Source organism: Protopterus annectens, chromosome 10.part0 (genome assembly GCF_019279795.1).
Source record: "Protopterus annectens isolate FY-2018-M chromosome 10.part0, PAN1.0, whole genome shotgun sequence".
NCBI lineage: Eukaryota > Metazoa > Chordata > Ceratodontiformes > Protopteridae > Protopterus > Protopterus annectens.
Window position 1 is genome coordinate 1671187203 of NC_056744.1, and position 22508 is coordinate 1671209710.

General features: G+C 38.7%; 1 protein-coding gene across 1 annotated transcript in view; it reads right to left on the reverse strand.

Moving 5' to 3' along the window:
• Nucleotides 1-22508, reverse strand: part of LOC122813884 (zinc finger protein 436-like) — a 201498-nt gene that overhangs the window by 76660 nt on the left and 102330 nt on the right. The window contains exons 2-3 of the mRNA XM_044086424.1: nt 9597-9692; nt 2491-2826 (exon numbers count right to left, since the gene is read on the reverse strand). Of these exons, the coding sequence (XP_043942359.1) occupies nt 2491-2826; nt 9597-9692 (432 nt within the window). The remainder of the gene's footprint in view (nt 1-2490; nt 2827-9596; nt 9693-22508) is intronic.

The following is a 22508-nucleotide window of genomic DNA, read 5'->3' on the forward strand; positions in this document are numbered from 1 at the left end:
AAGTGTGCTTATCACAGTCTCGTTTATTGTCCACTTACTCCCCTACAGTATATCCTTGCTTATGTCTCATGACTAATAACTAACCTGAACCTGAACAAAAATAAATGCTCTTTTTAACTGTTACAATAGGTCACTCTGCTCTACACAAGCATGACAAATGCCCATCACACCACTCACTAAACCAATGGTATAATCCTGAACAACATCGAACAGTCACCACTTTAACTACAACTTTGTTCCACATTTCTCTCTTACCACATCCAAAAACTGCTCCCTGACATCCATAGTTAGAACTCCCTTAAATGCAATCAGTACATTCATGTTCATTTATTTTTATTTTATTTATTTACAGTTTGTTTATTGGGAAAGTCCAATGGGCCAAGAAGAGCCAATTTTCAATGGAGGCCCAGGGAGAAAAGCTCCTTATATAGTTACACAATTGTAAATTAACAAATACACACAAGTTGTTACACAGTTTAAGGAAATAAGCATATTCAACAGAGGTAAAACAAACATATAATAAACAAAAGAATCATAATGTAAGATCATGCCCTGTCAGAGGAGAATTATAGAGTAACAAAACACACAGGGTTACAAGTATTTCAAATATATAAGTATGTAAGCAATAATAGGGAACGAATGACACAGAAAAAAGAAAAGGTAGATAAGAATAGTTGAGATCAAGTATTAGACTGAGTTGAGAGGATGGAGAATAGGGAAATAGGGGTGAAGAAGAGGGAAGGTCAGGTGGGGTGAGAGCAGGACCATTCCCAGTGAGAAGAGAGGTGGGAATGGAGGAAGGTCTTAAAGGTGGAGTGGTTGTTGGTGGTACAAATGTGTGGTGGAATGGAATTCCACAGTCGTGCTAGGGAGAAGGATAGTAGAAGTTTGCCTGGAGTGCATGCAGGTTTGTACACTTCGAGCAGATTCTGATTTTTGGACCTGAGTAGTCTATCAGGCTGATGCATTTTGAGAGTAGAGGTAAGGAAGGGGCAGTGAAAGGGTTTAAAGATAAGTTTATGTGCATTAGTCAGTTGGATGGAGGAGAGACAGTTAGCCAGTTCAAGGTGTGGAGGGAATTTCAGTGGTGAGAGGAGGATTTGGATCTGGTAGCACATTTTGAGATTTTGTTGTAGCAGGAAGATAATTTTGTCTTTAGAGAGGATTGAAGATTCTCCAAGGTACATTCCGATGTGAAGCTCTCTTTCAAATTAGACCATATCAGTAATAGCACACTCACTGTTTGCCTCTAAACATTTATTAACTAAGGCAACTATCACTCCAATGAGAAGTTATTACCAACTCTAAAATCTCATGTAGTACTGGATTATTAACGATAGTACATAACTGACAGTGAAATCCTATGTAGAACTCTGACTGATTTTCATATTTTTTTCTTTTTTTGTAATCGTGTACTGATGTATGTGGTCTGTACTGGAGCTTACCCTCATGAGCTTCTACTGAAAATAGACTCTGCTAGGTTTAATTCTTTTTTTTTTTCAAATATACTGTCTATTTCTTTTTCCTTAAAGAGGAATATAAAATAATAACACTTAAAGAAAAGGTATAAACATTTTGTGCAATAAACAAGAAGTTACAGTGTACATGCGATCAATATTCTTTTGACAATATCACATTCATCTGTAGTAGCTAGTCATTAACACAAGATTTTTAAATAAGAGTTTACATGTACATTTACGAAAAGAGTGGTATATCATTACATCAATTATTTATATCTCGATGTTACCATGAACACTTTCATCTCTCAATAAAAAAGGACAAGAAAAAGGTGAGGATTCCCATATTTTAGGCCTTCATTATGATGTTACATGTTTATGATTTTGTAATTTTTAATGCGATTAGAATAGAGAGGTTCATTGGGATATGTTGTATTCAAAAGTCCTCTTTTTAATCCTTGAGTAAGATATCAAAAAGAAAACCCCAATACTTCTGATAATAGCACAGCTTCTTTTTGTTTGTAGTTATTAATTTATATGAAGATATGTATTTAACAGCCATATTCTTAAAGTTATACCATGTAACATTAGATCTGTCTACCCAGTTTTGAGCAATGTAAAGTTTAATTAATGCACATACTGTGATCAAAACATGTTTATACAAGTTTGTAAGATTTTGGGGCATTACATGAAGAATTGCAGCTTCCCATGAAAGTGTCAACTTTTCATATCCCATTTTGTCTAGTTTGACTTTTAATGAGCACCACAGTTTATACACATGTTTACAACTCCAAAAAACGCATTAAATCTGCAATTTCTGATGTACAGAGTGGACAATACGTGAGTATTTTTGAGTTAAATTTGTTAAGGGAGACAGGCGTGAAGTATGATTGTTGTTAACAATGAACATTTGAATTCTTACCATTAATAAATGCACTAAAAAGAAATACAAATACTGCTTCTTCATCTCATCTGCCACAAGTCAATTTTTGAAACAAAAATAAATAAAAGCAAAAATAAAAAGCATACTTACTGTTAGTATATGAACAGACACCTGCTGTCTGAGATCCAAGTTGCTGTCACGTGTCTTCTGAGTGGCTAAAAAATCTTTTTCAATGGATTCAAAATGTTGTACTTTTTTCAGAGTCTCTGCTTCTGTTTCTTTATTCTTGATCTCCAAGGTAGCAGACACTGTCACAGGGAAGGAAATACCGTGTTTAACACTCTGAAGACTTTCGTCAGTTTCTTTTAGAATGTTTGCTTTTTCTTCCTTAAGTTGCTGGATGAGTTTCTGTTCCTTGTCTTTCAGAAATTGATGCAATTTTGCAAATTCTTGTGTAATATATAGTTCCAAACTAAATGCATCCTCCTAGGAAATAAAGAAAGGAGAATGTTTTATAATGAGGAGCCATATATTAGAGTTTTAGGAGAATCAACACTTTTTTTACATAACAGAATGAGCAGATGCCAGCCCACTGGCAGAGAAAATTCTTCTTTGTGCATTATTGTTGGCCTTAGGCTGAAATCAAGATTATGTCAAAAAGTATGGCTGACAGGGGAGGTAAAAACACCTTGAGATGCTATGCTCTCTAGGGAAGTTGGAGATGCATACCCCAGTACACGGATAGTTCCCCAAACTAAATCAGGAGTCACTGCAGAGAAGTAGCTGCACATTTAAGTACATGACGATGGGAAAAGGATAAAGCATTGTCAAAAAAGGACACATGCACCTGATGGGCAGATATTCTGGTTTATCTTTTAAAACATCCCTTGAGCCAGTACTGGCCACATTGAACAAACTTTCCCAGGACATTTATGATGCACAACAGGCCTTCTTACAAGAAGTGCCAAACCACAAAGTAGCAATAATCCCACTAGGAAGACCAGTGACTTTGGTGGATGGCAGGTTACAATGTCAGATGAAGGCCACACCTGTGATATCAGGGTACCTTATAGAATATAATATAGTTAAAAAATGAACTGTGTGGGATGGATGACTGCAAGGTCCACTTCTACAATGTGAAAAAAATCTTCACATGCATCGCTAAAATATCTGTAGTGCCATTCAAGCACACCATACCCAAAGAGTTTCTAATCTAACTGTAACTATAAATTTTGCACTGGGTCATTATGTGGTCTGTGTTTGAAGTCTCGGAGTAGTCATGCAATGTAGAATGACTAAAGTGGATCTGTGGTGTTTGAGAACACATCTAGGATGCAGGGCATTTCATGTTAGACTAAACATGGAAGAGAGAGGAAAGATTAAAAAAAGGTTCATACGAGCCTATGTGGTTAAGAAACATATCTGCAATACATAACCAGTCAAATACATCCAAACTGATGAATCCAGACATTTGATATAAGATGGTGCTTAGGAATTTGTATATATATGATACAGAATGACCTGTCTAGGTACAAGTGGATGGAGAACAGCAGTGAGAAAGAGGCTGGTTTACGCACATCTATTTTGTTGATTAACAGGTCGTTAATAGTAAATAGATCATCTGGGTCTCTGATTTGAAAAACATGTGGCATAAAATATGTAGGTTTTAAGGATGGCAAACAAGCAACTGACATAGAACAGTTTATGTTGATTGAGGGGCTTGAAATATTGGCATATAAAATTTAAAATGGGTCCTACAGGTCAATGGGGTTGTACCTAAGTCTGCGATATGAATGGCTTTTCTGTCTATTGTGTGGGGAATATACCTGTGGTACACATTGGCTCATGTAGGTTTGCAGAGATGAAGAATCTTCTGGGCCTGTAAGACTAAGATATACACTTTGTCTCAAAATGGCTCATGTGGTTCTATGAGTCTGTGCAATATAAATATCAGAAATAGAATGTCTCATATAGGCCTGTGGGTTTAAACTGCATAAATATGTTGGTCTGTGCAACTGTAAAAACTTGTGTGAAATACACTATGGTTCATGTCAGATGGCTGGTTAGTTTGGTGAATACAGCTGTGCTGCTAAATGCTTATGCAGGTTACAAAATTTAATTATTTATATCTGTGACACAATATCACTTGTGAGGGGTATATGGACTTCTTATAGGTCTGTAGGACTAGGGAGCAAATCTATTATGTACATTGTGTATTTCTTTGTTTTCATGAGGAGATCTATAATGCAGAATGACTTGTGTTGATCTGTTGGCCAAGACATAAATACGTAATGCAGAACAACCTGAATGGATAAACAGGGATAGAAAAATATATATGAAATATAAGACTTATGTGGGCTTGTGGACTTGCGACACACACTGCTATGATGCAGGATTCCTTGTGTGGAGCTATGCAGCTGAAAAACTAATCTGTATTACATGACTGCTTGGTTTCATCTCCTAATGAAGAGGACTACATTCTAATCAGAAGACAAAATGCAATGTACAGAGTTTGGTAGTTGTTGAACTGAAACAGATTCATGCACCTAATCATTTAAAAAAATAGCATCATCAACATCAAGGAATATCGAATAGTTAGGCTTTTTAACAGAGAAATTGTTTAAATAACTTCAGATATATATTTTAGTCAGCTTTTCGCTTGTATATCAGGCCAATCCTGTGCAATCGGGAATCACACCTTATAGTCCAGTCTTCAGATTTTGCTGATCTCTGGGCTTTGCCTTAGTTCCTGTGCTATCCATATCCTTATTTGGATAAGAGGAAGCTTCTTTGTTCACCAGTAGCACTGAGCAACCTATTTGTCCCTAGAGGATTGGTTCCAGCCCAGCAACTTGTAGTTTATTGGCCATTTTGGGTCAATTCCTGGCTCTTTTCAACCCCTGCTATAAAGCCAGCTTTTAGCTTTTTCACTTGTAAAAGACTCAGCACAGCCAGAGTTCTACAAGCAGCAGAGAGTGAAAGAGTGACTTTCCTGGATTTATAAGTATTTTTCTGGCTTTAACTTAAATTACTGCATCCTCGACCATTTCACTTAAAAACAGCTCTGCATATTGTTTTACTGTACTTGTGTTGAATTTATACTGTTAGCACTTTAAAAGTTATTTTTTGTTTAATTTAATTGTTAGGGCTACACACACTCAAAGTCTTCTAACTTATTTGTTAGGCTAACACACTCCAAGCAGCTTTATAGCATTTACTGTTTGTTACTGTATCTTTTCTCCTTTCTCTGTTGAACTAGAATAGTCCAGTCTTCAGATTTTGCTGATCTCTGGGCTTTGTCTTAGTTCCTGTGCTATCCATATCCTTATTTGGATAAGAGGAAGCTTCTTTGTTCACCAGTGGGAGTGGGGAGCACTGAGCAACCTATTTGTCCCTAGAGGATTGGTTCCAGCCCAGCAACTTGTAGTTTATTGGCCATTTTGGGTCAATTCCTGGCTCTTTTCAACCCCCTACTATAAAGCCCGCTTTTGCACGTCTTAGCGCGAATTAGTGAGAAGTTGCACATAGAGCAGCATGGGGCAGCGCCGGTTAATCAAGTTTAAACTATTTCTGGCTCCGTAAAGTGTGTTCTTCAATTTTTCCCTTAGAACTGTTCTACTTGCAATCTAAACAGCCTATACTCTATCTGAAAAGCTCAGCACTTGCTCCTAAAGCATTTTTTATACAGGTAAAGAAAGTACTTTATTCACCTAAATTCCCTTGAGTACCCATTTCCCTACAGGTCCTTTCTGACTCAGTTAAACAGCAATCTTTTTCACTATTTCTAGCATGTCCTCTCCTGTTCAGCTGGTGAATCTGGGAATCTTGAGGCAATGTTACAATTGCCTCATGTCTCCTCCCAACAAATACAAATAGATGCAACTATATAGCCAACTGGAGGCTGAGCTCTCTCAATTCAGTACTGGCAAGACCATGCACACCACAAACCCGGTCTCACATAGAACTATCACAACTGCAAACCAAACACATAAACACACAAAACATACTGGAGGCGCTTGATTAAAAATCTACCAAAACAACAGAGGCCTCCAAAGCAGACACCCAAGCAACGCACCCCAAGAAGACATAGCACATGCAACACATAGTTCACAAAGTGTGTGTTAAAGTCACAGCCCTTAAGGGCAAACAACATGCCAGACACACTTGTAATAGGTGACTCCATAGTCAGACACACCAGACTGAACAAGGAAAAGGTCACATTAAGCTGCCTGTCGGGAGCTAGAATCCCACATAACACAAGCACTCAGGTCACTCCACAGCAAGTACAAATATGACTCAGTCATTGTACATGAAAGAGACATAGAGGAGCTGAGCAGCATCTTACCTCACCAAGAATGATGCCACAGTACAAAGACAAAATGATCAGTTTTAACAATTGGCTTAATTACTGGTGTCATTCTGGATGACATGCTTGACAAGCCACGCGCTGCCAGCGCGGATAGATTGCACCTGTCACGGATATTGGCCAAGGCTCCCATAGTGCCATTTTAGGCAAGGCTCAAATAACAAACCTACCTCCCTAGTAAACTCAAGTGGAAAAAACTTAGGGTAATGCTGCTCAATGCCAGAAGTCTTAACCTCAAGATGCACTCCCGAAGCCTCCTCAGTATGGAGAACATTGATGTCTGTGCAGTGACTGAAACCTGGTTCAAGGCTCCTGAGAGCAGCCCGGCACTAACAGGTTTAACCTCATATCATGCTTTCCGCCCCAAAACGACCATCCAGGTGCAACTAACCATAGGCAAAACTGCCTTACAGTTTGTAGCATGCTACAGACCACCCTCTCAAACTCAGGAACCCCACACAGCCTTCCTGAAGACACTGGAGAGTATGAATGTCTCTGCAAATACCATCATATTGGGAGACTTCAACTACCCAAACATAGACTGGGGACATTACTCAAGCCCCAACACCCTAGCTCAAAGGTTAGGAGACAATATACTAGACCTGATCATCACAAACATGGGGACAAAATGCTCCACACCGAAGTATATCCCTCTTTGGTAAGATCAGACCATAAATTAATCTCACTGGAAACCCCACCCCACCCCTGCAAAAGACCACAGTGAAGAACTTCTCAAAGCCAACTTCACACTTCTTAAGACTGAAGTGGTATCCTTGCAAATGCCTTCAGAATGCATGGATCATGCAATCCCAAATAAAACCAAGACCCATTCCCCAAAGGCAGGCGGTCTGGTGGACCCCAGCCATAAACAAACTTTACAACACATGACAGAGCAAAATAAGGCATCTCTGATCAGTACTAGCAAAAACTACGATCACTATAAAATCATCCAAGGCCAACTTAAAGACACAAAAGACAATCAAAAGGCTATGTTAGAAACCTGGGTGGAAACTCCCAGATATGCTCAGAGTTAGTCCAAAATGACACAAAATACACTGAACCCACTGACATTGCCAACATTCTGGCAGACAGGTTCAGTGCAAAAAGGAGAAATAACTATCCCAGCAGAGTGTAGCCTCCCTAACATCTCAGATGCCCAGGTGAGAAACACAGCATCAATGGGATTGGGCGGTGTCCGGGGCTGTGTGCTACATGAACTCAAGAGAACTAAACCCACACATAAGGCTGGCTGTTAATCTTTAGCTTACTATAGGACAGGACCCAAAATTACCACCCCATAAGCTTGACGAGCCTGGTCTGCAAAGCTATGGAGAGGATCATTATGGAACTCATAAACAAAGACATTGGGGACTTACAGACATTCACAGCCTACCTTGACCTTGCAAAAGCCTTTGACACAATAGGTAATCCATTAAATCGGGAAGAGGTAATCAGGACCTAGGGGACCCAGTTGACAGTAACCTCTCATTTGACACACACTCACACAAAGTGGTTAGGAAGAAGACCTATAATGCCCACCCTTATCATGAGGGGTTTCACATCTAGATCAGTTCCTCACAAAGAGGATAAAGGGTCTTAAACATATGTCATATGCTATTAATGGACATGCTCCACCTCAGAAAATCCAAATCCATCAGAGCCATGAGAGCAAGAGACTTAAACCTCAACACAGAGATAAATGGACAGATTCATAACCCAGAGGCTCCCTACACTCTGGAACAGAATCCCAATCTACCTCACTAACTCTATTCAAGAGAAATCTTGACAAGTGGATGGGAGATCGGGTCATCTCTGTGTCACTACTAGACAGAGGCACAGTAAACTAAACCCTAAAAGGGCATTGGTGAAAGCCACACACACTCTGGCTAGGCTTATAAATGCTCTAGGGCAGATAGCCTAATACGAACCTATGAACCTCACTTCTTGCTGCCACACTTAAAGTGTCATAAACTACATACTATGCACTGCTGCATTTCTCAGTGTGCAGATGCAGTGCATCATTTAATAATCCTGTTGACTTGTAGACATGCAGCAATGCAGTCAAAATGAAGTATAAATTATAATAACAAACTTTTAAACAGATAAGTCATTTATATTTAAAACAGTGCCAGTATACAATAACAATACACCATGGTAGGGTTGCGGGCAAAATATTTGTGCCATAATACATAACAGCTTATGTGGTTCAAACATTTAATTTATGAAATGCCTCATATAAACCACTGTCACACAAAATGAATAATGTGATAAAAAATACATCTTAAATACTACCTCTGAGATGTGTCAGACTTAGCAACAGTATACCAGCCCGTATTGTTAACGGTTTATAACAGTCCCCTTTGTTTCAACACTATCCAGTCATAAAAAAATATGATGCAGCCAACAAGATTCTTGTAAACTCTTTTCATTGATAATCAGTGCAACATACGTCATTAAATTTATAATTTTAAAGTAACATGAGACATACCACAAAGGCACAAGAGATGCTTTAGACAGGTCTAATTAATTCTTTGCATTCAGAATATTTGTAACTAATATAATGTGTCATATGGAAATAAGCACAATTAGAATGAGAACAACTAGAAAAACATCACATTTTATTGTATGGGATAATTTACAAAATTTGTTAAAAAAATTCTAATTTCAATAGCACAGTATTTTAGTTTAATTAATTGATCTGATTGTAGTGGATGTCTTTGTAAATACTTTAGTTGTTTTGTTGAATATTATAATAATACCTATTTTAATTATTTGTATAAAATTGTTATGATATTTCTCTTATATGTTAAAACAATAAACTTGTTTTGAAGGAAGATTAAAAAAAAAAAAAAAAAAAGAATATTTATAACTAATCATTCACCTCACTTACTTGTATACTTAGGATTTCCTTTGCCTGATGGTTTTGCACATTTTTTAAATCTTCCACTTTGTATTCTAGGGTTGTTAAATATGTTTTCATCTTGTCCTACGGATTAAAACAATGGTTAAAAAAAATAACAAACAAGCAAAAAAAACCACGATTAAGCCACATAACCAGACCATTGGCTGCAAGTGTACTTTGATAACTTTACAAACAAAGGGTGCAAAACACCAAGGTGGCAACTACACCTGCCATCAAGAGGGTGGGACACACACAAAGACTGCAGTGTGCTTTAAGAACCACTCATGCAGGCACAGGTATGACAAATGGGGTCTACTTCACATGATAGAAAGTTCATTTGATAGAAATTCATTTGACCGAGACCATAATACCGAAAGTTCAAAACACTGAAAACCCATTTGATTGAAACTCATAACACTGAAACATTACAGTAAAAGGTATATGCCCTTTTCCCCACTGTAGTGCGATCTTGGAGTTAGTATATATATTTAGGGGGTGTGGGGGGCACAGCTGCCCACATTGGGGAGGTGGCGTAGTCCCCACATAGTTTAGGTAAATATTGTTTTCTGCAAAGAGTTATTCATTGCAGTTATAAGTATCCATGTGTATGGTTTAAAATGTGACCCCACACACCCCCAAACTATATATACTAACTCCAGGATCGCACTACAGTGGAGAAAAGGGCATAATCCTCTTAATTTCATTTTTTTAGTGTTATGAGTTTCAGTCAAATGGGTTTTCAGTGTTTTGAACTTTCAGTGTTATGGTCTTGGTCAAATGAATTTCTATCAAATTAACTTTCTATCATATGAAGTAGACCCGACAAATGTTGTATATTTAACTGTAAGTACAGGATGAACAAATCCCTTAATCACATTCAAATGACAGTAAAGGTACAGCCTTAGAATGCAAATGGATTCTTTCATGCAAATAAAATAAAGAAGTGACAAACACTGATAAAAATAACTGCATACACAGTTCCCCTTTACAGGGCAGTCCTATTCAGAAACATTACTAGGCAAAGGGTAAGGTCCTCCTATTGACAGGTGATCGATTTCTATATCTAGTGGATTGAGCCACAGATTCTAAAACTCTGCAATGTTCCTCATATGGATCACTGCCGCAGTAGCCTTAGCTATATGAGTTATAGCCTGCCAAGGATATAACAGCTGGCCATCTTCCAAAACTTCAGAGCACCTTACATGTACACAAACTGTTAGGCTAACTAAAAGACAAGACTTGAGCTGAGCTTTACTGCCACCAGAGAGTCTACTCCTCTGACACTGAGGATCCACGGCTGGCTTGTGCTTTCCTTTGTTAGATAAGTTCCCTTTGGGGAAAATGCCCCTTTTCTTACTTTTGTTTATATTTTATTACTTTTCTCTTCAGAAAAGTTATTTTAAAGCCAGGAGTGTTGTGTTTTACCATACTGTCTTGAAACTGTACTTTTAAAAGCAGCACTCATTTTTTCAGTCAGTTTAAAAGTGGTGCAAAATAACTGAAAATATTTTTTTCTGTGGAGAATGTTTGTTTATTTTACTTTTGCTGGGCTGGCATTATGTTTTAAAGCATATTGTACTGTGGCGCTCTGTAATAAAGTACCTTTTGTGGACTGGCAGTGTTTACTGGTAATTGTTGCTTGACTTTCCTGGGAAAAAGGTACCATTTTCACATTGACCATGGAACAGACTACCAGTCCCATGGTCGGTGCTTCTTCCAGCCATAAAAATAAAAAAATTAACCAAACAGCCTTTGCCACCACAGCAGGCTAGCAATTGGCTTCAGCTGCAGGTGGGTGCATCTGCTGTGGCCATGTGTAGTATCTCAGACCATTCATCTTTTCCCCTGGATTCCTCTAGTGTAGCACCTATACAGCCACTATGGACTGAGGGTTAGCCACATCCTTGTGGGATTTAGGATCTCAGTGGGCAAGGGATAGCCACTCTTGTCAGTCCTGGGAGAGGGAACAGGAAAGGTTTCCCAGTTTTGTCAGGATGCTGTGCCCATCCCTGGGGAAGCTGCTGCTGTTAGTAACAATGCTGGCCCAACTTTTCCTGTAAAAAAGTAACAGAAAACATGCATGTATCTACTCCTCCTCAATATTCTTTGGATACGAGTAGTTCACTGTATCTGGCTCGGGGTTTAATTCAGGCTATAGATCCTCCTTGTAAAGTAGTTTCCGGTAAAATGAGAATTCCTCTTTTCCTAAAGAGATTCAAGATACTGAATCTGAACAGGAAGGTGCAGGGACAGATGCCGTTTTTTCCTCTCTCTGATTCAGACTCAGAGTCAGAGAAGAGCTCAGTTGCTGATTGTCCCTGTGGGGGGGGGGGGGGGGGGGTCACTTTCTATGAGTCCATTGCTCAAATGTGCCAGTGTCTCCAGTGGGAGAACACTGAGATTTCTCAGTCCCTCAGAAAATACGATGAGTCATTACAGAAAAAATTTTACAGAACCTACACTCATTTCTCCTATTCTGTCTATTTTACAAAATGTGTGTGTTACTGTCTGCAATTTTCCTGACAGTTAGCCAGCTGCCCCTAAAAGGCTGATAGGATGAATAAGGTTCCTCAATCTTTTACATTTTTATATACCATTGTCAAATCTGACCCAGCAGCTATAACTTCAGTTGGGCCCACTACTGCTAAGCATTTAGTTAATTCCAATAATAACAAAAAGTCTCAACAAAATACAGGCAACCCTACATTTAAGAACAAATGGCAAGGGTGTTTCAAAAAGATGTCTCAAACTTCCCAAAACCAAGAGCAATCATTTAAGTCTTAATGACTATTCCACAAACCTTGTGACTCCCTTCCACCCTGGCTCCTTTTTATTCCAGAAAGTCTGAATCTCCATTTTCTCTTTGGCAACTGATAGTTTCAGACAAAAGTGTTCTGAAAATCATTCATCAAAGTTACAGATGACAGTGGGAGGAAATTCCTCTTTCCAGGGGGTCATTCCTCATCCTCCAAATCAAACTCTTTTGCTTCTGCCAGTTCTTCATCATATGCCATCCCAAGGGGTGATAGAACCAGTTTCTCCTTCTTAGGTAGGGAAGACATTTTACTTAAGTATGTTCTTAATGACAAAGAAAGAAAATTCTTGGAGATCAGTTCTGGTCATTATTTCCTCATCTGTTTGTGATAGTGCCCAAATTCAAAATGATGTCACTTCACAACCTGTAACCTCTTCTTCTTTCATATTTCCTGGCAACACTAAACTTAAAAGTTGCTTATCATCACATGCCTATTCATCCAGACTTCAGATGTTTCTTAAGGTTTTCTGTGTCTGGATCACATTATCAGTTCTCTGCCTTACCCTCACTGAATCAAGAGTGTTCACATAGTGTCTTGCTCCAGTTGTAACTCATTGTAGGTAACAGAATATCCACATTTTTTTCATATTTAGATGACCTGCTTACCTTTGCAAAGTCTTGGGTGATTACAAGAGAACAAAAATCTTTTTTGACTCCTTCACACATGACTATGTTCCTGGATTGTCAACTAGTCACCTCAGCTCAACGAACTTTTCTTCCACAGGAAAAATACATCTTTATCTCAATCTATTTCTAAGATTTTCCACTCATATTTCAGTCACTGCAAGGAAATTCCTCAGGAGTTTGGGCATCATGGCAACTATGATTCTCATGATACCCCTGGCAAGGCTCCACATGAGAAAGATACAGTGATATATGAAATCTCTTTGGTCCCATTATCATCATCCTTTATCTTTTCAAATCCCAGTCCTTGGGTTTGACAGAAGTAAAATCTTTTGATGAAGACAATAGGTTGTGTGGCAGACAAGCTGAGCAGCACAAAGGCAGACCCTCATTATTGGAAATTAGATCAGGGTGTCTTCCAAGATTTGCTCCATCTGTGGGGAGTTCCTCTTCACCTCCTGTCTAGAAAATGAGCTGGTAAGATTCTGTTCTAGGACTCCATACAAGAAAGCCTGGAAGACAGACACCTTTTCTTTCCCTTGGGCAGGAATGCTGCTGTATGCTTTTCTCCCCTTTCCAGTAATGTCCATGGTAACTCTGAAGATTCAGAAAGAATCCCCCAAGATCATTGTGGTGCCTCCCTTCTGGCCCAGGCAACCATAGTTCTCCCTTGTTTTGGAAAAAGCAAAGGGCAATTACCACAAGCATCCTCATAGACTGGATCTGCTCACACAAGAAAAGGGGTGTCTGATACACCCTGGCATCAGTCATCTTCAATTGACTGCTTTGGATGATACAGTTATAAATTCTTTTAGGCACCTGTTTACTGAGGACGAGCAGCCAGTACTAATGGAAGCAAGAAAGCCCACAACTAGAAAATCATATATTAGCAAATGGAAAAGGTTTTGTATTTGGTGCCAGTAACACAGACATGAACCATTCAGGGCTCTTTGTGCTCTGATTCTACGATATTTGTGTGAGTTACTAACCTATGGCCTTTCTTATTCCTCTACCAAGATTCATGTATTAGCCATTTTAGCACATCTTCCCACAGATCCTCCTCTTTCATGCAGTCTCATATCAAAATGTTCTTGAAAGAGTTTTTGCTTAGGAGGCCTCCATAAAAACTGGTGGCCCCTCCTTGGGATTATAATTTTTTGATACAGAAGAAAACACTTGTTACATTTGAACCAGCTAATCTTATAAACTTCAGGCTCTTAACATGGAAAACAGTTTTGCTAACTGAGCTGGCAAAAAAAGTTTCTGAGTTGGGAGCTCTTATGGTGAGGCAAGGCTATCTCATTTTCCATAGGGATAGAGTTTCATTGTGAACTAATCCTTCTTTTATGCCTAAAGTGATATATGGGTTTATTTTAAGCCAAACTATCCATCGCCCTGTTTTCTTTCCAGAACCTAAAAATGAGAGAGAAAGGATACGCCATACCTTGGATGCCCAAAGACAAGGCACCATCTTGGCAGAACTAAATCTTTCAGATATTTAGATCAACTCTTTATTTCTTGAGAAGGTTGGAAGAAGCGACAATCTGTATCAAAACAGACTATTTCCAAATGGTTGTCTATGGCTATTACCTTTTGTTATACTTATCATAACAAGACTATTCCAGACAGGGTCAATGTCCACTGTACCAGGACCTTGACTTCATCTATGACTGCCTGGAAAGGGTTGCATTGCAGAAGTATTCTAGAAGCTGCTACTTGGTCCTTTGTACATACAATTACAAAGTACTATGAGCTTGGCTCCTCCTCTAGGTCCAGATCAAACTATACTAGGACCATTCTCCAGGAACTCCTCCTGGACTCTTCTCCTTCCACCTCCCACATGTAGTTAATGTAAGGTAATATACTCATACAGCTAAGACTACTGCAGCAGTGATCAACAGGATTAACACAGTACAACTGTGTAAGTAAAACTTTCCGTAACAGTAGATGTTCGAATGATCACTGTTGCAGTAGTTACTCCCTCCCTCCATCCCCCTTGCTTTTTGGTGTGTTTTTATGCTATGGTGAGGACATTTATTTTTTGTGTAGTTTTGTCCTTTCGGCGCTCGGCCTCCAAAAAAGCTTTGAAGGGCTTTGTGCCCAAACCTATTTTTTAGTCATATCAGATCGAGCATGCATTCAGCATTCCAATATTTTCTATTTGGGTGTTCGGAAGGTACCCTGAATCTTTGGAAGCTGGCTGGCTATTATGTCCTTGGCAGGATATAACCAATATAACTAAGGCTACTTCAAGCATCTGCTGTTATGGCAAGTTTTACTTGCACAACAGTACTTTCTGTTTCTGTTGCCATGAGATGTACCGTGCAGATAATTCTTCTCTATGGAAAACAGAATTTGCCACTCCATGGAAAACTGAAAAACTGACTTGTACAGGGAACTTTAAAGCATTGCTTGACTGCACAGCAGAAGTGGACTCTGTACTCGACAACCATTTACAGGAGCATCTGCGAAATGCTCTGTACATGGCACAAATTAAGCATGAAATTATTAATCTTATTGGGCTACACATCCAGAGAAGAATTTTAAGTAGAGTTAAAGAGGCAAAGTTCTTCAGTTTAACTGCTGATGGAACAACTGACATCTCCCATAAGGAGGCTCTGGCTCTACAGGATATTCATAGAAGTGACAGAAGTGTAGAAATCCATGAAGACCTCACTGAATTTATGGAAGAGCATGACACCACAGTAAAAGCCTTAGCGGACCTCTTTCTAAAAGAGACTCACAGCCTGGGGTGTGGACAAGCAGCTATTGCAAGGACAAGGCTATGACAGAGGAAGCAACACGTCTGGACATTTTAATGGTGTGCAGGCAAGAGTTAGAGCCCTGTCTCCAGAAGCTGTGTACACTGCCTGTAAATTGCACAAGCTCAACACTGCCATAGTTCATTCATGTGCAATGCGTGATATGGCAAATACTCGACACCTGTAGGAAAATAAATGCAATGCTAAACTCATATGGTAAACATCATAATGAGTCATTAGCCTACCTTAAGGAATTCACACAGCTCCTATGTGAGAATGAAAATAAAGACAGAGGTACCTCACTTCAGGCACCTGGCAGCACCTGGAGGATGAGTCAGGCTGATTGCCTGCACAGCTTCAAGAATAAATATGTTATCCTCGTCACCAGTTTAGAGAGTATTGCTGAGTACAACAAAGACAGAATTCGATTTCATTGCAGCTCTGGTTACAATGGAGTCTGTGCTTGATATAATTAAGGGGTCTATATTATTTTCTCAAAAGCCGACAATGTCGAATCTGACATTGTCGGTACGAGAATATCAAATGCACAGAATCTCGAGCATCTAAAAACACAAGAAAAAAGTACCCTAACGGGTTTAAGAAGGGGGGCTGTGCCCCCTGCACCCCCACATGGGGGCTGCACCCCCAACACCCCCCGCTACTTAAATATACCAACTCCGAGACCGCATTACATTGCAGTAAATGGAAATCTCCCCTTACGGAGATTTCCGTTTACACGCTCGAGATTCTGAGTGTTCGATATTTTCGTGCCAACAATGTCAGATTCGATATTGTCGGCTTTTGAGAATATAATATAGACCCTAATTAAGCCACTTCATCTGTACCTGCAGCCAGAACAGACTGACTTGTTTCAGGCTTGTAAAGAAGTAAACGTTGTCACTGACAGTCTTCAAGCAATGAAATTAAATGGCAACAATTCTTTTTCAGAGTTGTACGAAGAAGTCAAACAGCTGGCAGCCAGAGTCATGGCAGAAGAAAGTGTTCCAAAGATCTGTGGAAGGCAGACTGAAAGAAGTAACATTGGTGCTGCTGACCCACAAATGTACCATCGAAGAAACATGTTCATTCCATTCCTGGATCATGTCATGGGTGAAATACAAGACCAACTTATAGAATGCCACCCACGTTTCATTGCACAGTGTATGATGCCATCTGATGCCATCCATGCTGCATGCTTTAGAAGATGATGAGAAAGCTATGGAATTTTACAATGCATACAGGACTGACATGTCCAGTCTGCCCAGTTTCAAAAATGAGCTTAACCGATGGCTTAACCGATGGCTTAACCGATGGGTGGCCAGATGGAGAGCAGTTCCACGAGACAAGCTGCCAATTACCATCATTTCAACCTATAGCAGTTGACCCCAGCATTTTAGCCAAATATAAAGAGTACATTAACTTACTGGCCACCATGCCAGTGAGTGTTTCCTCTGCAGAGCGGTCAATCAGTGCTCTAAGATGCATTAAGGCTTGACTATGAAACACTGTGTCTGATGTATGGTAAGTGGGATGACATTGGTGTACATACATGATGAGATCGATGTTGATATCACACAGGCGTTAAAAGACTTTGATCCATGTAATGATCGCTGGTTTAATGTTTTTCTAAGGTGATGCAGCAGACAGCAGACCATCAGGATGATGGTAGGTGGGTACTCATGGCTGGTTATACACTGTCATGTGCTGACAGTATGCTGTGGATGGGTGGCCTCCCTTTTTGACTGGATTGCAGCCTGTTTGGTGTGACTGGATTATGCCACATTTGCCAAATGATATAAGAACAACAGCATCCAACAGCTCACCCAGCTGACTTCCTTTTGGACAGGATTATGGGCTGCTGCCTGTGAATGGTTTTGGCTGCTATTAAATGCACATAAACCAGAGCAGCCAACAGCCCAGCCCAGATGGCTTCCCTTTGGACTGGATTGTGGGCTACTTATTCTGAATGGTTTAGGCTGCTTTTTTAAGGCATCAAAATCAGAGCAATTAGCAGCATGTGGGTGGTGTGTGTGTGTGTGTGTGTGTGTGTGTGTGTGCGTGTGTGTGTGTTGTGAATGGACCTCTGTGAGACTGGCTACCTTGATGTTGTACAGAGGCTTGTTGCAGTGAGTCACATGAATCACTGCTAACAAATGCCAGTTAAGAGTGACAGTGAACATCTCAAACTAAATTTTGGTGCGGTAGCAGTACCAGACCTTATAGTACAAATTGGACAAAAATGTCTGTACCCCTGCAATGATCATTAGGGATGATTTAATTTAGGATGTAAAATGAAACAGGCAGAAAAATAACCACCTAAAATCAGAGTGAAAAAGAAAATTCACACACTGGGGAAGCTAGCTAACTGAAGAGACATCAGCCCTTTCCTACAAAATATGTTTGCAGTTTCACTCTACAAAACACAGCAATCAAGGAAAACCATGAGGATGAAACAAAGACGAGAGGTCATATCATAAGTTCAGTGATGTAATATGAAGACAAGATGCAGAAAACAGTTGCAATACAAAGTATGCAATCTGCAATCCAAAGAACATATAAAAGAGATCTGAATATAAAGAGGCTTTACTAATGCACCCAGAATATGGCTTTGGAAATGAGCAGATGAGAAGGTCATCAGTTTGTTCCACACACTTGGGTTTATGTCCAAGCACCGACACTGCACAGCAGCTGGGAGTTCAGGGTAGGACTGCATTCCTGAGGACCCAACTTGGGATGAGATAATAAATCAACATCCCATCTACTTAACCTGATTTCAGTCTGAGTGGATGTTAAATATCACATCATATTTGTCAGAAAAATTATTTAGTTATATATTGATACATTTACCAATTTCATACATTTCCATGATCGCATACATTTAGAGACTTAACTTACCGCACCACTATTTTGCCATAACCAAAGCTATCTGCTTATCATCCTTCTCTTTTCATTCAATTCAGAATTGCTTCAGTTTTTCTTTCAATGTACATTATAACATGCCAAACAAAATGTCATCTGTTTTCTCAATATCTTCTTTGTTCTGTGCATCATACAACCCGTATAATATTTTGTCCAAATCCACATCCAAATGTTCATTTTTAAATATATCTGCCACCTTTTCAAAATTGCCTCTTTTACAGTAACAAAATACATGCTCTATAGCTTCATCTATAATGCACCAATGATTACACAAACTATGCATCATTTCTTTAGTCATTTATATACCATGAATCAATCTAATAAAACTTGGTGTTAATACTTTTAAACCGTGACTTTCTTATCACATAATGCATTCTGTATACTAATTTCTAAAACAGGGTGCTTTCTAATATTCTGATATACAATTTTCCTCACACGTTTCTCTTTACTGCTTTACATTATCCCTAAATCGTTTATACTTCTTTAACAGCATATTAAACATCATTATTTCATCAAACCTCACTTTATTCAAGTCTAAGAATAAACATAATGATACCAACTGAACCACTGGATCTGACAACTGAAACATTTTGCATTATGATTATAAATCACTCATCTTTTTAGTTGGATTCCATCTTAATCCATATATTACAATAAAAATTAGCGACAGGATCTGGCAAGCTAAAAAACCTTTTGCTTCATGATTACAGATCACTCAACTTCTTAATGGTACTCAACCTTGATATATCACAAAAAAAAAAAAAAAAAACACTTTTAGTTAACCATATTTCTTTTTTTCTGAAATCAATACATATGTATAAATGTATAAATCTATATGGATCTACCTGAAAACACTGAAAGCCCACAACATCGAAGATGAAATAATCAAGACAAAAGCATCGAAACCTCACTTCAGTGAATGACCAGATCGTCAAATCCATTCCCATGGTAAGTAACCTGTTGACCAGCAAGGTGGACTTTGCCCTTTTCCTAACTGTAGTGCGATCTTGGAGTTAGTATATTTATGAGGGGGGTGCCCAGCCCCCCACTTGGGTGGGTTGGGGATGGTACAGTTTCATTTTCGTTAGTTGTGGTATGAATGATTACTTATCCTGGGAATGGATGAGGTTTTGATGCTTTCATCTCGACGATTTGGTCTTCGATATTGTGAGCTTTCGATGTTTTGAAGTAGACCCATATATGTATACATATATATATATATATATATATATATATATATATATATATATATATATATCTATATATATATATGTATATGTATATATATGTAATATATGTATATATATATATAGCATATATATGGACACACACACACACACACACACACACACACACACACACACACACACATACACACACACACTCTTCCAACATATACAACTCTAACTACTATAACTGAATTTGTTAAACAGGCTAACCTTTCAATGCTAATATTTTTCAGAAAGCTATTTTCTCTTTCTAGGTTCATAGGTTCATAGGTAGGTACTAGGCTATGTGCCCAAAGGCATTTATAAGCCTAGCCAGAATGTGTTGGCTTTCGCCGCCCCCTTAGATTAGTTTTCTGTGCCTCTGTCCAGCAGAGCCACTGAAGTGATCCCCGGGGAAAACTTTCTGTTTCCCATCCACTCATCAAGGTTTCTCTTAAAGAGTGTTAGCGAGGAGCTCTGCCTAATGTAGACTGGAATCTTGTTCCAAAGCATGGGAAGTCTCTGGGACAGGAATCTATCCCTCCAGCACATCCTATTTATTGTTCTGAAGAGGTTTAGATCCCTAGAGCGTGTGGCTCGAGGGGATAAGGTTTTCTTTAGGTGGAGCATGTCCATCAATTCTGGGTTGGACATGGCCTTATATGTCAGGCAGAGATCACCTCTGAGCAGGTGGTATGTAACTGAGTACAGCTGGAGTTTCTTCTGTCGAGCTACATGGGGCATCTTTTTGAGGCCAGTGATCCTCTTGGTGAGGTACTTCTGTGGTCTTTCCAGCTGTTGCAGGTGTCCTGTAAGGTACATCCCAAATGGGACGTTGTACTCTATGATGGGTCTGATGAGTGATGAGTAGGGGGGCACAATGACCTCATTTTGATCTGGATGCAAACCCTTTTGTGATTAGGTGGGCCACATAGAAGGATTTTCTAACCACTTTGGCAATGTGATTATCAAAGGAGAGATTACTATCTACTTGGTCCCCAGATCCCTTATTACATTTTCCGTATTTAGGGGACTACCACCTATGTGGTAGTTTGTGGGTACTTTGTTATTTCCAAAGGGAATAACTATGCACTTTTTGGCATTTAGCTTGAGGCCAAGATTTTGACACTAGGTATCCGTCTCAGTGAGACCCTTTTGGAGGATGTCTGTGTCATCCTGTGAGTCAATTATAGCCCCTAGTTTGCAGTCGTCTGCGAACTTGGTCAGCCATAGTCCTCCTGTGCTTGTCTGTACCTCTAAGAAGTGTATGCCGAACAGGAGGGGATCCTAGGACTGAGCCCTAGGGAACACCACTTGTAACCGATTTAGAGTCAGACCTAGCTCCCACAACTCTCACCATGTGTGTTCTGTCCGTGAGCCAATTGGCAACCCATCTTGTGACATAGGGGTTTATGTTCAGGCTGGTGAGCTTGTCTATAATACCAGAATGGGGAATGGTGTTGAAGGCCTTTGCGAGGTCTAGGTAGGCTGTGTCTATCACCTTTCTCTCATCTATAGCTTTGGTAACTGTCTCAAAGAAGTCCGCCAGTTGGACTACATTTATAGCCTAATGAAGGAGATATGATATTTTATATATATATATATATATATATATATATATATATATATATATATATATATATATATATATATATATATATATATATATATATATATATATATATATATATATATATACATACATATACATACATACATATACACACACATATTTTTTGATCTATATAATAAATGTCTTATGAAACAGTGAACACTGATAAATGAACCTCTAAAGAACAGTAATTGCCCCAAAAAAACCCCACAATTATTAATTTCTGATTTCTGTTATGCTGCGCCACCCACATACCTCCTGCTAATTATATATACCAACTCCAATATCACACATTAGTGGGGTAAGGGCATTGCCCTTCCCTTACCCTGCTGTTTCATAATCCCATTCAGAAGACTGCCAGCAAAAACTCCATTAGGAAGATCATTCACTCCCATGAGCATTCATTTTTTTTTTTTTTTTTTTACAGAATGAAAAAGCATTCACTCAAGTGAGCATTCACCCTTCCTAATTGTAACCAAACACACACACATATATATATATATATATATATATATATATATATATATATATATATATATATATATATATATATATATATATATATACATATGTTCTATAAAACATTCTTCCTATTATCTTTTTAGTACTTTTTGACAAAGTTTATTCCTAATACAAACACTTCTGTTTGTGAAAAATATAAATTGTTTTAACCTTCTCACATGAACCTTTACACTTTCTTTACTTAATTGTACCCCATGCTTCCTAACCATAGTCCTGCCTCTTTTGTTACCTCACCATTTATTCTTAATAATTAACTGTAAATAATCAGAGTGAGTGAGAGATAACCAATGGGATCTCTCTCACAATTGACTTGCTTTAAAACATACACATTCATATATATACATACATACATACTGAGTATCTTAGTCTGTGTGTGTGGGGGGTTCAACTACTCAATATATATATATATATATATATATATATATATATATATATATA